Source organism: Geotrypetes seraphini, chromosome 8, assembly GCF_902459505.1.
Source record: "Geotrypetes seraphini chromosome 8, aGeoSer1.1, whole genome shotgun sequence".
In the NCBI taxonomy this organism is placed as follows: Eukaryota; Metazoa; Chordata; class Amphibia; order Gymnophiona; family Dermophiidae; genus Geotrypetes; species Geotrypetes seraphini.
The window spans coordinates 6,077,875-6,091,946 of NC_047091.1; the positions used below are offsets into that span (position 1 = coordinate 6,077,875).

The 14,072-nt window shown below is 42.7% G+C and overlaps 1 protein-coding gene across 1 annotated transcript; it reads left to right on the plus strand.

The window, feature by feature from the left end:
- The first annotated feature begins 668 nt into the window (after nucleotides 1–668).
- Nucleotides 669–4,228, plus strand: GPR3 (G protein-coupled receptor 3). Its single transcript, XM_033956920.1, has 2 exons — nucleotides 669–790; nucleotides 2,321–4,228. The coding sequence occupies exon 2, from the start codon at nucleotides 2,337–2,339 to the stop codon at nucleotides 3,318–3,320; it is 984 nt and encodes a 327-aa protein (XP_033812811.1). The 5' UTR covers nucleotides 669–790; nucleotides 2,321–2,336; the 3' UTR covers nucleotides 3,321–4,228.
- The last annotated feature ends 9,844 nt before the right edge of the window (nucleotides 4,229–14,072 follow it).

The window sequence follows — 14,072 nt, forward strand, 5'->3', positions numbered from 1 at the left end:
CTCTGGGCTTTTATCAAGCTGCGCTAGAGTTTAACGCGCGTAATAGCGCGCGTTAAACCACCGACTGCGCTAGCCTCCTCTTGAGCAGGCGGTAGTTTTTGGCCAGCGCGCAGGGGAGGGGGGGGGGTTAGCGCGTGATGAAAAAGTTGCGCGCGCGTTAACCCCGCTAGCGCGGCTTGATAAAAGGAGTCCTGTATTTTTCAAGGTTCTGCAGTATCAGAAATGCGTTTTAACTAGGGCAGATGCCGACGCCTGTCTTGATTTTACGAGCAGTGACCCACTAGCAAAGAGAAAATTAGGACAAACGCCTCCAGCCCTTCCCCCCCCCCCCCCCACACCATAGTCCCAGAGGGAGGGTGAGCCTATGATGCAAATGCGTGACAAAAACCATTCACTCCCTTGTCTTCCACTAGGAAAGAAACTGAGGCGCTTTGGGTCTACTACGGCTGTCGCCCTACCGCAGCAAGACGGGGTGGGGGGGGAGAGACTGCGTATATTTTTTTATGAATGGAATTCTCCAGTTCGAACCTTATTGCTATGCGGCGCGGGCTGCCCTCTCGCCGAAGCTGATTGGCTCCGACGCGCCATTGACGTCACAGAGAGGGTTCGCAGGTTGCAAAAGAGAGCGAGTCACTCCGAGTGCGGCACTTGTGGACGGTAGAGAGAGCCTCGGCGGGTGCCGTTTGCCTTTGCACCGAGCCCGGCTCAGCCTTCGGAACCGCTTGCGTTTGCGGTCCAGAGAACCCCCGCCTTTGAATGTGGGCTCTCCCCTTCTGCAGCATCACCTCAGGTAAGGGAAAGCTTCAGGTGGCATCGACTGGCATTGAGCAGGGCCCAGTGGAGGGACTAAATCGACCACTGAATCGAAAGATGTCATTTCCCTGCACTTGTCAGCTGGAAAGACGGTGCCAGGATGAAAAATAAACAGAGAGAGGGAGTTCTAGGCTATCACCTTTCCATTTTGCTTTCAGACCAGAAAAGAAACTCCACTTCCCTCTTTTTTTTTAATTTTTAGTGAGCTAAAATATATTTACAGCTCTCTTCAGGGCAAGAATTGGACAAAGCTTTTGAACCCCAGACAAAGGGCTCCTTGTTTTTAGCGCACGCACAAACTTAGCTGAAAAATTACCCACTTAAAAGGACGCGTGGCAGCTAGCGGGCGCCTTGGCAAAAGGAGTCCAAAATGCACGGTTGGATCACCTGGATTTGTAAATAATTTTAGGTTGAGGAAAAAGCAATAGGATAGCGGAAGGAAGGACATTCCTGAGATGACTCGTAAGGAGGGCCGCCCAAGCATTAGAGAGGGCTAGGTGGTCGCCTAGGGCAGCAAAAAGCACCTGCTGCTGCCAAAATCAAATAGGTCCTGACCACCACGCAAACTCAAAAAGAAAAAAAAAAAATATCCTACAGGACGATGGGGAGTTTTAAATCCACTTGGCCCAGATTATTTTCAGAGGGCCTATTTGCATAAAGGAAGAGGGTAAGGCCGACATTTGCCTACTGTGTCCCGTACCCTTGCACCAGCCCTTCTTGTAGGTGCCCCCCCCAAAAGAGAGTAAAATAGCCGGGGGGAAATCTTACAGGAATTGCACACTGGCTTAGCTACAATCATCTTTAAAGGTTAGCAGAATGAACCAGGTTGTGAGAAACCGTATGTAACGGTTGGCGCCCCTTCCGTGTTATTTTTACTGCTGAAATTATGCAACATTAGACCGTTAGGATAAACAAGTCCGGAGTTAATTGGAAGGACTGTTGTGTTGCCCTTTTTTAAAAGCGAAAAAAAACCCACAAAACCCCCCCTATCATTAGCAAATATTGAGCACGAGCCCTGAACACGTGCACCGAGAATGAGCCGTGCCTGTCACTTTAACCTAGCCGAAGGAAGCTTTGCATAGAGAGGGCGGAAAGAATACACACTTGAAGGAAAAGCCAATGGGAAGGCTCGACCTGCGGGTCTGCCTGTAAACATTTCTAAATCAATGGATTTCAAACTCGCAATGTCATTGGCTGAACCTGGACACACTGACATGCGAGAGCAATAACAATTTTTTTTTTTTTTTCCAAAGCTTTGTCAGACAGGTCCTTGCTGTGTGGTAATGCTCTGCTATTAAAATATATCACTAGCAGATGGATTTTGGTTCAGATCATAAAGATCCGGTTTGCTGCAGATTGCCCTATCTTTGCCACTGTTGCAGTTTCACAGTTTATAAGTCAGTTTATAAGTTAGTTTAGCCTGTCGTAATCGGGTACTGTACGCAATTCATAATCCATAGGTTGAAATTTAAAGTGGGCCTTTCTTTCTGTGTTCCTCTTACCGCAGGTTACTCCTGGACAGCATGACTGAAAGCAATTCACAGAACTCCTCAGGGGTACAGCAGGGCTGGTTTGCCCCGAACAATGAAACAGACTCTCTGGATTTGGCTTCCGAGAAGCAGCCATTGGTCCTGAACCCGTGGGACGTGGTGCTTTGCATCTCCGGCACCATCATCTCCTGCGAGAACGCCATTGTGTTGGCAATCATCTTCTACACTCCAGCCTTCAGGACTCCGATGTTTCTACTGATCGGCAGCCTTGCCACCGCGGACTTGCTGGCAGGGCTGGGGCTGATTTTCCACTTTGCCTTTCTGTATTGCATCCAGTCCCCAGTGGTCAGCCTCGTTACGGTCGGGCTCCTGGTTGCATCTTTCACTGCCAGTGTCAGTAGTCTGTTGGCCATCACCATTGACCGCTATCTTTCGCTCTACAACGCCTTGACCTATTATTCGGAAAGGACAGTGACAAGGACTTATGTCATGCTGATCCTGACTTGGGGAGTTTCTATCAGCTTTGGGATCCTTCCCATCATAGGTTGGAACTGCTTGAATGACCTGACCTCTTGCAGCATCGTGAAGCCCCTAACCAAGAACAATCTGATCATCCTCTCCATCTCCTTCTTCATGGTCTTTGCCATGATGTTACAGCTCTATATACAGATCTGCAAGATAGTATGCAGGCACGCTCACCAGATTGCCATTCAGAGACATTTTCTACCTACCTCCCATTATGTTACCACCAGAAAAGGAATTTCCACCTTGGCCATCATTCTGGGGACATTTGCCTCTTGTTGGTTGCCTTTTGCTATCTACTGCCTCCTAGGTGATTACACCTACCCTACCCTCTACACGTATGCAACCCTTTTGCCTGCTACCTATAATTCCATGATCAACCCTGTGATCTATGCCTACCGGAACCAGGAGATTCAGAAAGTACTCTGGACCATGTGCTGTGGGTGTTGCTCTTCAAATACACCTTTCAGATCTAGGTCCCCCAGCGATGTCTGATCATCTTTTTTTTAAATATATTTCTCATTTGCACATCCAATAGCCTTTTTTTTGCACAATTCTTGACTAAGGTCTTAAAGATACAGTATCTCTTTTGAAGCACTTCCAGTGTGAGTCCGTTACTTATGAAGCCAGCTTTCTCTTTGCACCAGATCTGTTTCCCTCTAAGGTGCTTTATTAACAAAGAGGGTTACTCACATTGTCCACCCACGGAATGCCCCCTTAGTGAACAGGGCACTGGTTTGTAGGAAACATAATTTAAAATCTATAATTATTTTTGTGCTTTAAAAAAAAAAAAAAAAAAAAGATAAAGAGTATTCTATGTCTATATTTTTTGCAAAATGAATTTATAATGCCCCCAAAAAGGGAAAATGTATCTCTAAGACAGAAAAGATCATGCATTTTGTACTGTCTCGCAAAATTACCTCAGAAACTTTTTACATGAATTTAAGAAAAAAAAAAATGCCTATTAAAAAAAAAGAGTAATTGCTCTTTCCATCAGGGTGAACTAGGGAGATTTGTTTGTGCTTTTAATTGCATACATTATTTATTGCTGCTATATCTAGGGTACCCTCAGACGCTTCTTTAATTTCGATAGCTTTTATCAGCTGTCTCATGCTGCCCTCCAGGGTTTATTGTGAGAAATACAAGGGAAGAGAGTTAGCTAAATGTTCAGACAGTATTACAAGTAAGATACAATAGTAAGAACCAAAACAAAAAGATATTTAATGTAAATAAGCAAAGAAAAGAGAAACATGCAGTGCTAATCCATGCCTATATATGCATAAATATATATATTGAAAGCCAATGCTTGTAAATACAAAATATAACTCTTAAAAACATTGCACTAAAAAAACATTGAATGAAATCCTTAAAGTTCTGCTGGACAAAAGGAGCACTGCTGTCAAAATCCCGAGAAAAAAAAAAATCTGTACTGTACAGTCATGCACATTTTTTTGTGTGTAGGGGGGGGGGGGGGAGAGGGCGGAGGAGGGAGGTGAACAAAAAAACTGAGCCTGGGAATGAATGTGAGAAGCACTTAGAGAAAAGATTCCTTTCTACGTTGTTGCACAATTATTCTGAAAGGGGATCCTTCCGTACCGTACCGGGGCAAAGATGAACAGAAAAAAAACTCACACCTTCAAAGGATTGTGTGCTTTGCTTTCTCATTCCTACAAACACTGGGGTTGCCCCAGAGCTCTGCCCCTGTCCTGCACCCAGATTCAGCCCAGAGATTTTGACAGCCTTCGTAGAAGGATCACGTGCGAAACAAAGAGAGAGAAAGCGCTGGTGAAACCTTAGTATCTGGGACAGAGTAAGCAAAGACACAGGAAAAACACGGCTTAAAAAGTGTATTTTAAAGCATCGCCTACCTTTCTGTCCCAAGCACGGAAGTCCCCTTTTAGGCTAAGCTATTGTTTTAGCATATTTGAAAAGCTACTGTATTTATGTTTACAAAAATATGAAAAATAAAAATAATTTATGATATGTGTGGCTTCAGAGAAACTTCTATAGAGCGTGTGTGTTTGTGGGGTGAGGAGGCGGGCGTGGGAGGTGAGCAAAACTCTTTGTCGGGGATCAAGCTGACAACTTTAGGAAAGGTGAAATAGAGGCAGAAATCTACCATGAGCAATACAGGGAAGGGGACAGTGGCTCTGACACGCAGCTCCTGATTGGTAAGGCCTGACTTTAGTGCAGGAAGAGGCGGTCGGAGCATGCAGCGAGTGATTTCCTTCACTCGCCGGCGCTCCGGCTGCTCTCTCCTGCCTCTCCCGCTACCCTCTCCAGTCTCCCCCACGAAAAACCGTATTCGCGGTTTTTCAAGATTCGCGGGGGTTCCTGGAACGAAACCCCCACGAATATGGGGGGGAGTACTGTATTTATACACTAAGGTGAAAAAAAGTATTTATAAATTTAATAGCAAAGTATGGAAGATCTGGTGAAGAAGTAGTACATAAAGCCTGACACAATGAATTTGTATGAGTGCTAGGTGCTACTTCTGAGGATCTATAAACGTTGTATTATTCACTGTGAAGAGAGTTAGGAGGGGTAAGAGAATATATACCCTTCCAATCTGAAGGTTTAATATTAAGACAGGCATAGAGAGGGCTCATTCAAAAATGAAGGTTCTAGACTAAAAAAAAAACAACAACAGGATTACATCAAGGAAATTGTTATCTGGATGGGAACATCTAGAAGTAGGAAAGCAGTGAACAAAACTGAAAGGTCTCTGGTTCTCAAAAATAGCCGTGACGGTAAGGAAAAAGAGTGTGGCTTTCATAAACTATAAAAGATCGCAGAAAGAGGACAGGCACAAAAAATATCTGGAAAATTTGAAAGGCTGGGCAAGTAGTTCAAGAAAGCAAAGATGCATGGAAGAAAAAAAAAGCCGACATGGTAAAATTATGGAACGAGACATTTTTTTTTTTTAGATTATGTTAGTGATGGAAGGAAGTGCAAAAGTGCCATTGTGAGTCTCAAAGGTGAAGGGGAGGCATATGTAGAAGCTGATAAACATAAGGTTGAATTGCTTAACAGATATTTCTGTTCCGTGTTCACAGCTGAAGAAGTGCTGGGAGCAGGATCACAGAACACAAATAGGTATGGAGATGTGGTAGGTGCCAAATGATTTCACCTTGTAACACAAGATTTGTTCCTAGGAAGTAAGTGTAATTTCCTAATTGCTCATACCTAAAGATTATAGACAATGTTATATCCGTAAAACTTTGCTTTGGTGACCAGGATAGTCAAACTTTGCAATTTAACTAATTTAAAATGTGAACACACTGTATTTTCATCTTTTCATTCTTATAAAATCATAAAAAGCAACATATGAATTACAATTAACATGTACTTATATTGAAGTTGTACAAAGATGACCACAGAAGACTAAGAAGCGAGTAGTTTTTTTTTTTTTTTAGATTTGCATTTATATTGTAAGTACTTTTACAAATCAGCCCCCAGATGTAGTGTGGCGCAGTAGTTAAAGCTACAGCCTCAATACCCTGGGGTTGTGGGTTTAAACTCATGCTGGTCTTTGTTAAAAAATGACATGGAGACAAATATTTTCCCATCCCCACAGGAACTCATTTTCCCATCCCCTGTGAGTTCTTTCCTGTCCCTGCCCTATTCCTGCACAGTGGCGTACCAAGGGGGGGAGGTCCACCCCTGGTGCACGCTCTAAGGGGGTGCACAGCTGGTCGGATCCGGAACCTCCCGCGCTGCTTCAAATCGCACTTCAGCGTGGCTGGAAGGAAGAGAGTAACAAGAAGATAAGGAATGCAGAAACCAGAGAAGACAAAGTTAGAAAAACATTTTCTATTTATTTATTGCTTTAGGAGACATGTGTCACTGTTTCTGTGGTGTTGCATTGTATGCAGAGTCCAGCTTCTTTCTGGTTCAATTTAACCTTTGCCTATGTATTTCTATTTTATCCCCCCTTTTACAAAACTGTGGAGCGTTTTTTAGCGCCAGGCTTGGTGGTAGCAGCTCCGATGCTCAGAATTCTATGAGCGTCAGAACTGTTACCACCGTGGCTAAAATCCACACTACAGTTTTGTAAAAGGGGAAGGGGTTAGTTTGTGATTACATATTCCATACTAGGCGAAGGTGTTTTCTGTGTTCTGTGTGTTCGAAAAGACATGGTTTTCTGTTAGGATTGACAGTGTAGTATTGATGTGTACTAGTCTGGCTTGTTTAGTTTTACAATGGGTGTATTGATGTTGTACTGCTCACTGCATATGTAAGATGCTGCCTTTTCCTAGGTACTCATGTGTGACGTGTGGATTGTTACTAAAAATCATGTTTTTAATACAGATGCCAAAAAATGATGGGCCCTGGGTGTCACATATGCTAGGTACGCCACTGTTCCTGTAAGCTCCGTCCTCATCTGCACAAGCCTCAAACACTTTAAAATCATAAGTGGCAACATTCTAGAGCTCAGATTGTGATGTCATAATGCCTCATTCCACCAATGCCTAAGCTCTGTCCTGAACAAGCCTCAAACGCTTTAAAATCCTTTAAAAGCCCACCAGGACAGACAGGGAAAAATGCTTGAGTGCACTGTTTTGAGCTCCCTTGGGAAAACAGTATAGAAAATGGAATAAATAAATGTTCTCGTTATATTGTCCTTGGTAGCGATGTTTAAAGTCCAGTACTGTATATGCTTATGTTTATTAAAAATCTTTATGGATCACTCAATTAGCCCAATAGGATCAAAGCGATTAACAACAGAATTCAATCAAAGTAACGAAAAGAACTCCATTTAAAAAACAAAACCCAAAAATAAACAAAATAATATACATCTCTAATACAAAATACTTAACTTTAATGTAAAATAATCTAGAATAATAAAATAAGATAATGCAGACTGAAGAGCTGAATTCAAGTCCTATTGTTTTTTTTATCATAATCGTCCTTCTTTCTATCATTATTATTGTATTTCATTACCCTGCCTTTCCCTTTGTTTTCCTTTTCTGTTTATTCTGTTGGTCGTTAATTTAATATGTTTTGTTCAGTGTCCATCTGTCTTTTATAACCCCTGTATTATCTGTAAATTGAATGATTTGTTCATCGCTTAGATATTTGAGTAAGTGATTAATCAAATACTTAATAAACTTGAAACTTAAAAAGGCCAATTGAAAATAATGGCCCTTTAAAAGTCTTTTAAAATTTCAGAACGATTCTTCCTTTCTCAATTCTACAGGTCAACTAGTCCATAAAATTGGTGGAAGTGCTCACCTTGCTCCTCTGAGTATCTTCCCCATGTTCTCCTTGAAGGTCTATCGATGAGCATCAAGGACATGGACTTTGAGAGACATCCTCACCATGAACACCTTCTTTCACATCAAGCAGCATTGTGGGGTAAAGACCTAGATCAACTGCTTTCACCCACTACTTATGAGGAATTCAGAAAACGTCTAAAAACTCAACTGTTCCTAAAGTATCTAGACAACTGACCCACTCATCTTCTTTCTCCTCTGTCCTATTAATCTCTTTCTCCTCAACAACGCATTTCTGGTCCTATTAACTCTCCTCTTCCCCCTCTTAAATTCAATGAATTTGTACCTCGCTTAATCTATTGTAAACCGCATAGAACTTAACGGTATTGCGGTATATAAACTGTTATTATTATTATTATAAGAATAGCCTTACTGGGTCAGACCAATGATCCATCAGCTCACGGTGGCCAATCCAGGTCACTAGTACCTGGCCAAAACTCAAAGAATAGCAACATTCCAGCAACTCAAAGAATAACAAGATTCCGGAACCCCAATGAGAACAACATTCCAGAGCTGAGATTGTGATGTCATAATGCCTCAGTCCACAGAGCCTCAGAGCCAACCTCAGCAGTGATGTCACAATGGCTTCATTGTCCTATACTTGGCACAGATAAGAACATAAGAACTCAACTGTTCCTAACGTATCTAGACAACTGACCCACTCATCTTCTTTCTCCTCCATAATGATTCCTCTGTCCTATTAATCTCTTTCTCCTCAACAACGCATTTCCGGTCCTATTAACTCTCCTCTTCCCCCCCTCTTAAATTCAATCAATTTGTACCTCGCTTAATCTATTGTAAACCGCATAGAACTTAACGGTATTGCGGTATATAAACTGTTATTATTATTATTATTATTATCCTCCAGCCCATTTTACTGTAATTCTTCATCAGGTTCTCAACCAACTCCACATAGTTTTTGGCCTTGTGATTGCCCAGGAAGCCCCGACCCACAGCAACAAAGCGGTTCCAAGCCACTTTCTCCTTCCTAGTTAGCTTCTTGAGAAGTTCCTTGTACTCCAGGATGTTCTTTATCTGTGATCTAACAAAGACACCAGCTTTGACCTTTGCCTCAGACAGATTAGGGAAGATGCCTTGAAGGCCGCCAACTCCTTTTCCTAGAGCTCTTACAAATAGCTTCTTTAGGAATAATTTGATATGCAGTGGTGGCATCAGCTTCCGAGGGGTCCACCAATGGTTACGGTTTGACATTGTTTCTCCCCACAGAGAATCTGTTCACCGTGGCCAGTCCTGCCTTTGGTAGTGCATCTTTGTGTCCCTGCTGTCCCAAAGGCAGAGATAGCAGGGAAACTTGGTAAAATCATCTTGGAGACCCATTAGGAATGCCACCATTTTTAAGTCTTCGATGACCTCTCAGCAGTTACTCATCATACTTCAAGGTGCCTAGTAAGAAACAGACACAGAAACATGATGGCAGATAAAGGCCAAATGGCCCATCTAGTTTGCCCATCCGCAGTAACCATTTTCTCCTCCTCTCCCTATTGGCTAAGGCTCTTAACATTTGCATCTCCTCTTCCTATAGGCTAAGGCTCTTTACACCTGCATTGTGATGTCATAGAACTTTATGGTTATAGAAACAATGTCACTACCACTAGGGAACAAAAATATTCTATAATTGTGATAATATATTAAATAACTACATGTATGTCACAATATTGTGATTTTTATAATATTCATTAAAATATATTTTTAAATAGTGCTCAGATCCACAACCTTCAGTGTTTGAGTGTATAAAACAAAACACAGGCTGCCATCAGACCATCATAGCACCATTTATGTCTTATACTATCTCATGTAATAAATCAATCTGATAACTAATATCTTTAAGAACTTATCTTTTCTGGTGGTAATTTCTCATAGGATGGTCACGTGACAGGCAGTACAGCGTTATAAACTGCTCATGCATATTCTTTAAAAAAAGCTCCTGGAAGCTAAGAAACACATGTCCTCCCTTCGACTCGAGTTTCGCGATGTGCGTGCTTCCTCAGGAAGGGATTATCTAATACAGTGGTACCTCGATTTGCAAGTATTTTGCAAGATCAGCAAAACACTCAGCAAACTTTTGACTCGCAAACCGAGCACTGCCCCGATCAACGAGCACTTACAGGGGATTCCTCTTCCGTCTTCCGGCCAGCCTTCTACATCGGGTGCCTTCCGCAGGTTGGAGGACCTCTGTCTGGGCCTGCGCGGCCGGGTGCTGTCCCGCCTGCGCATTGCGTGTGACGTGCACAGCGTCAATCATCGGCGTTGTGCGTGGCGTGCGGGTGGGGCGGCGCTCAGCTGCGTGGGTTCGGGTGGGGACTCTCCAGCATGCGAGGGGCATTCGACGTGGAGGGCTGGCCGGCGGCTGGAGGAGGCATCCCTCTAAAGGCACTGCGAGGTTCTCCGGCGGCTGGCATCCCCCCCCGAAGCGGCACTGTGGGGTTCTCCGGCGGCTGGCATCTCCCCCGAAGCGGCACTGTGGGGTTCTCCGGCGGCTGGCAACCCCCCCCCCCCCGAAGCGACACTGTGGGGTTCTCCAGCAGCTGGCATCCCCCCCAAAGCGGCACTGTGGGATTCTCCGGCGGCTGGCATCCCCCCCCCGAAGCGGCACTGTGGGGTTCTCCGGCGGCTGGCAACCCTCCCCCCCCGAAGCGACACTGTGGGATTCTTCTTCAGATGACCCACAGAGGAGGCAGACGGAGGAGATGGCACTGCAGCACCTGGCACCCGACAGGTATAGACCCCGGGTTCTAGAACGAATCGTTGCTATTGCCACTATTTTCTATGGGGAACTTTGTTTTGATAAACGAGCAATTTGGATTACGAGCATGCTCCTGGAATGGATTATGCTCGTAATCCAAGGTACCACTGTAATTCAAAACAAAAACATTCAATATACAGTGCTTCTCAAATTAATCTAAATAATCTATTTTCTTATCTCAACTTTTTCAAATCGCGACTCAAATTACCTTGCTTCAGCCACCAAGGAAGGAACAAACCATACTGCTCTTACTAAGCAGGCAACTAACCGACAAAGCAACGCTGCCACTCTCCGCCTGTATTTTAAATGGAGAGGACTGCGTCACTTCCGTTGTTACCCCCGAACCTAATTACCTATTTACTACCATCACTTCTAACAGGGACAAGAGACAGCTGTCCTCAGATGTGAAACCATTGTAACATGATGGCAGGTAAAGGCCAAATGGCCTTTCCACAGCATCTACTATCTCCTCCTCTCCCTATTGGCTAAGCCTCTTAACATTTGCATCTCCTCTTCCTATTGGCTAAGGCTCTTTACACCTGCATTGTGAGGTCATAGAACTTTATGGTTATAGAAACATTGTAATATGATGGCAGATAAAGGCCAAATGGCCCATCCACACCATCCACTATCTCCTCCTCTCCCTATTGGCTAAGCCTCTTAACATTTGCATCTCCTCTTCCTATTGGCTAAGGCTCTTTACACCTGCATTGTGAGGTCATAGAACTTTATGGTTATAGAAACATTGTAATATGATGGCAGATAAAGGCCAAATGGCCCATCCTCACCATCCACTATCTCCTCCTCTCCCTACTGGCTAAGCCTCTTAACATTTGCATCTCCTCTTCCTATTGGCTAAGGCTCTTTACATCTGCATTGTGAGGTCATAGAACTTTATGGTTATAGAAACATTGTAATATGATGGCAGATAAAGGCCAAATGGCCCATCCTCACCATCCACTATCTCCTCCTCTCCCTATTGGCTAAGCCTCTTAACATTTGCATCTCCTCTTCCTATTGGCTAAGGCTCTTTACATCTGCATTGTGAGGTCATAGAACTTTATGGTTATAGAAATATTGTAACATGATGGCAGATAAAGGCCAAATGGCCCATCCACACCATCCACTATCTCTTCCTCTCCCTACGAGATCCCACACGGCTTCCTAACACAAATCTAAATCCAAATTTGCGCAGGCTGACGCAGTAGGGCCCGCACAGAACTTGCCCGATGACCTGGAAAGGCACATTTTGGTTCTGCACTAATGGAAGGTACAGTTTGCGCCCAGGTCGAAGCATACATAAAATGGTTTAGACTCCATTCCAGAACATGCACACGCACACGATTTCAGATGGCAGATGAATTAGAACTGGTTACCACTATAAAAATCTTGGGCGTTTTGATAGATGATAAACTCACATGCCATGATTATATTAGCAATACTGTTAAATCATGTTTTTATAAACTACGTTAAATTCGTTCACTCGCCAAATTTTTACAGCCTGAGTCCATTAATATTCTAATCCATTCTCTAATAACATCTAAAATAGACTACTGTAATTCTCTTCTCCTTAATGTTACGCAAAAAGAAAAAAGAAGGCTGCAATTAATACAAAATACTGCCGTGAAATTGATCTACAACGCAAAAAAATATGACCATGTTACCCCTCTGTTGATTAAATCCCACTGGCTTCCGGTAAGCCACCGTATTACTTTTAAATTACTTCTTTTAGTCTTTAAAGCCTTAAGTTTTAATGAACCCCAATTCATCAACAGATGGCTAATCCCTTATAGCACAACACGAACTCTTCGCTCAACCTCTTACAGTCTTCTCTCCGTTCCCTCATTGAAAGTTATAGGAATCAGACGGCATGATATGTTCTCAGTTATGGCCCCTCATTCATGGAATCTCTTACCCCAATATATAAGAGATCTAAAAGATTTAACTTTATTTAAAAAAACGTTAAAAACGTTTCTTTTTAAGGATGCTTATGACTCTTAGTATATTAAATATCGATTTTTTTAAAGCAGCTAACATTACCCTCCTTTTTGTTCTTCCCTTTTATGTTTTTTCTTCTCATCTCTCCAAACATTGTAACTTTTTCCCCTCTTCCCCCCCCAATTCTTGTTAGTCTTAACCCATAAACATTATTTTAAATGTACGTGTTTAGTATGTTAAGTTTTATCTCATAACAAAAGTTATTTTATATGCTAATACTAACATTTTTCACTTGTATTTTTTTATTTGTATATGTTTTTATATTGTACATCGCCTAGCTGCCCTAGCAATTTAAATAGGTGATTCATCAAGAACAAATAAACTTGAAACTTAAACTTGAACTTGAAACTTGCAGTAGGTTTTTATGTGCACGCGCACACACTTGTGTGTAGCTCGAACAGAATCTCATGACAGGAATTTTGTTATATCTTTTCTATTTTAATAATTGCTTACTCAGGTACTTTAGCTCGATTGTGAGCCTTCGGGACACATAGGGAAGTTCTAAGTACCTGAATTTTATTGTAAACCGCTTAGATCTGTAATATGCTTAAGCGTTATTCTGGTATAGCGGTATATAAGAAATAAAATTATTAAAAAATTATTATTATATCAAATATTAATAAAACATAATGAGAATAATGTCCAGCCTGGGTTACAATCTAGCCCCCTGGCAGAGTATAAGTTTAAATGAGTCCCATTTCATACCGTATGTTTCATCTCCTTTATTCAGGGGACACCAAAAGCCTCACCACTTACTTCTGCCACCATCTTTTTCTGGCCCAAGAAAAGTATGAATGGTCTTTGATGCTTGATTTGCAGGGTCCTTCCACTATTATAAGATAGTGAAAAATTATCGCTACTCATGCTTTGTTCCCCTCTTAGCCTTTCAGTTATTTTTCCTTCCCCGTTTCCTCCCCTCCTTAGTTTTAGGCACCTGGTCCTATCCTCTTACCCAGGGGTGGGCAACTCCGGTCCTCTAGGGCCGGAATTCAGTCGGGCTTTAAGGATTTCCCCAATGAATATGCATGAGATCTATTTGCATGCACTGCTTTCAATGCATATTCATTGGGGAAATCCTGAAAACCCGACTGGATTCCGGCCCTCGAGAACCGGAGTTGCCCACCCCTGCTCTTACCCTACATTGCATTGTTCCTCATCACAGGGGATTCAATGCAGTTACTATTGTGACTCTTTATGTATAACAATTTT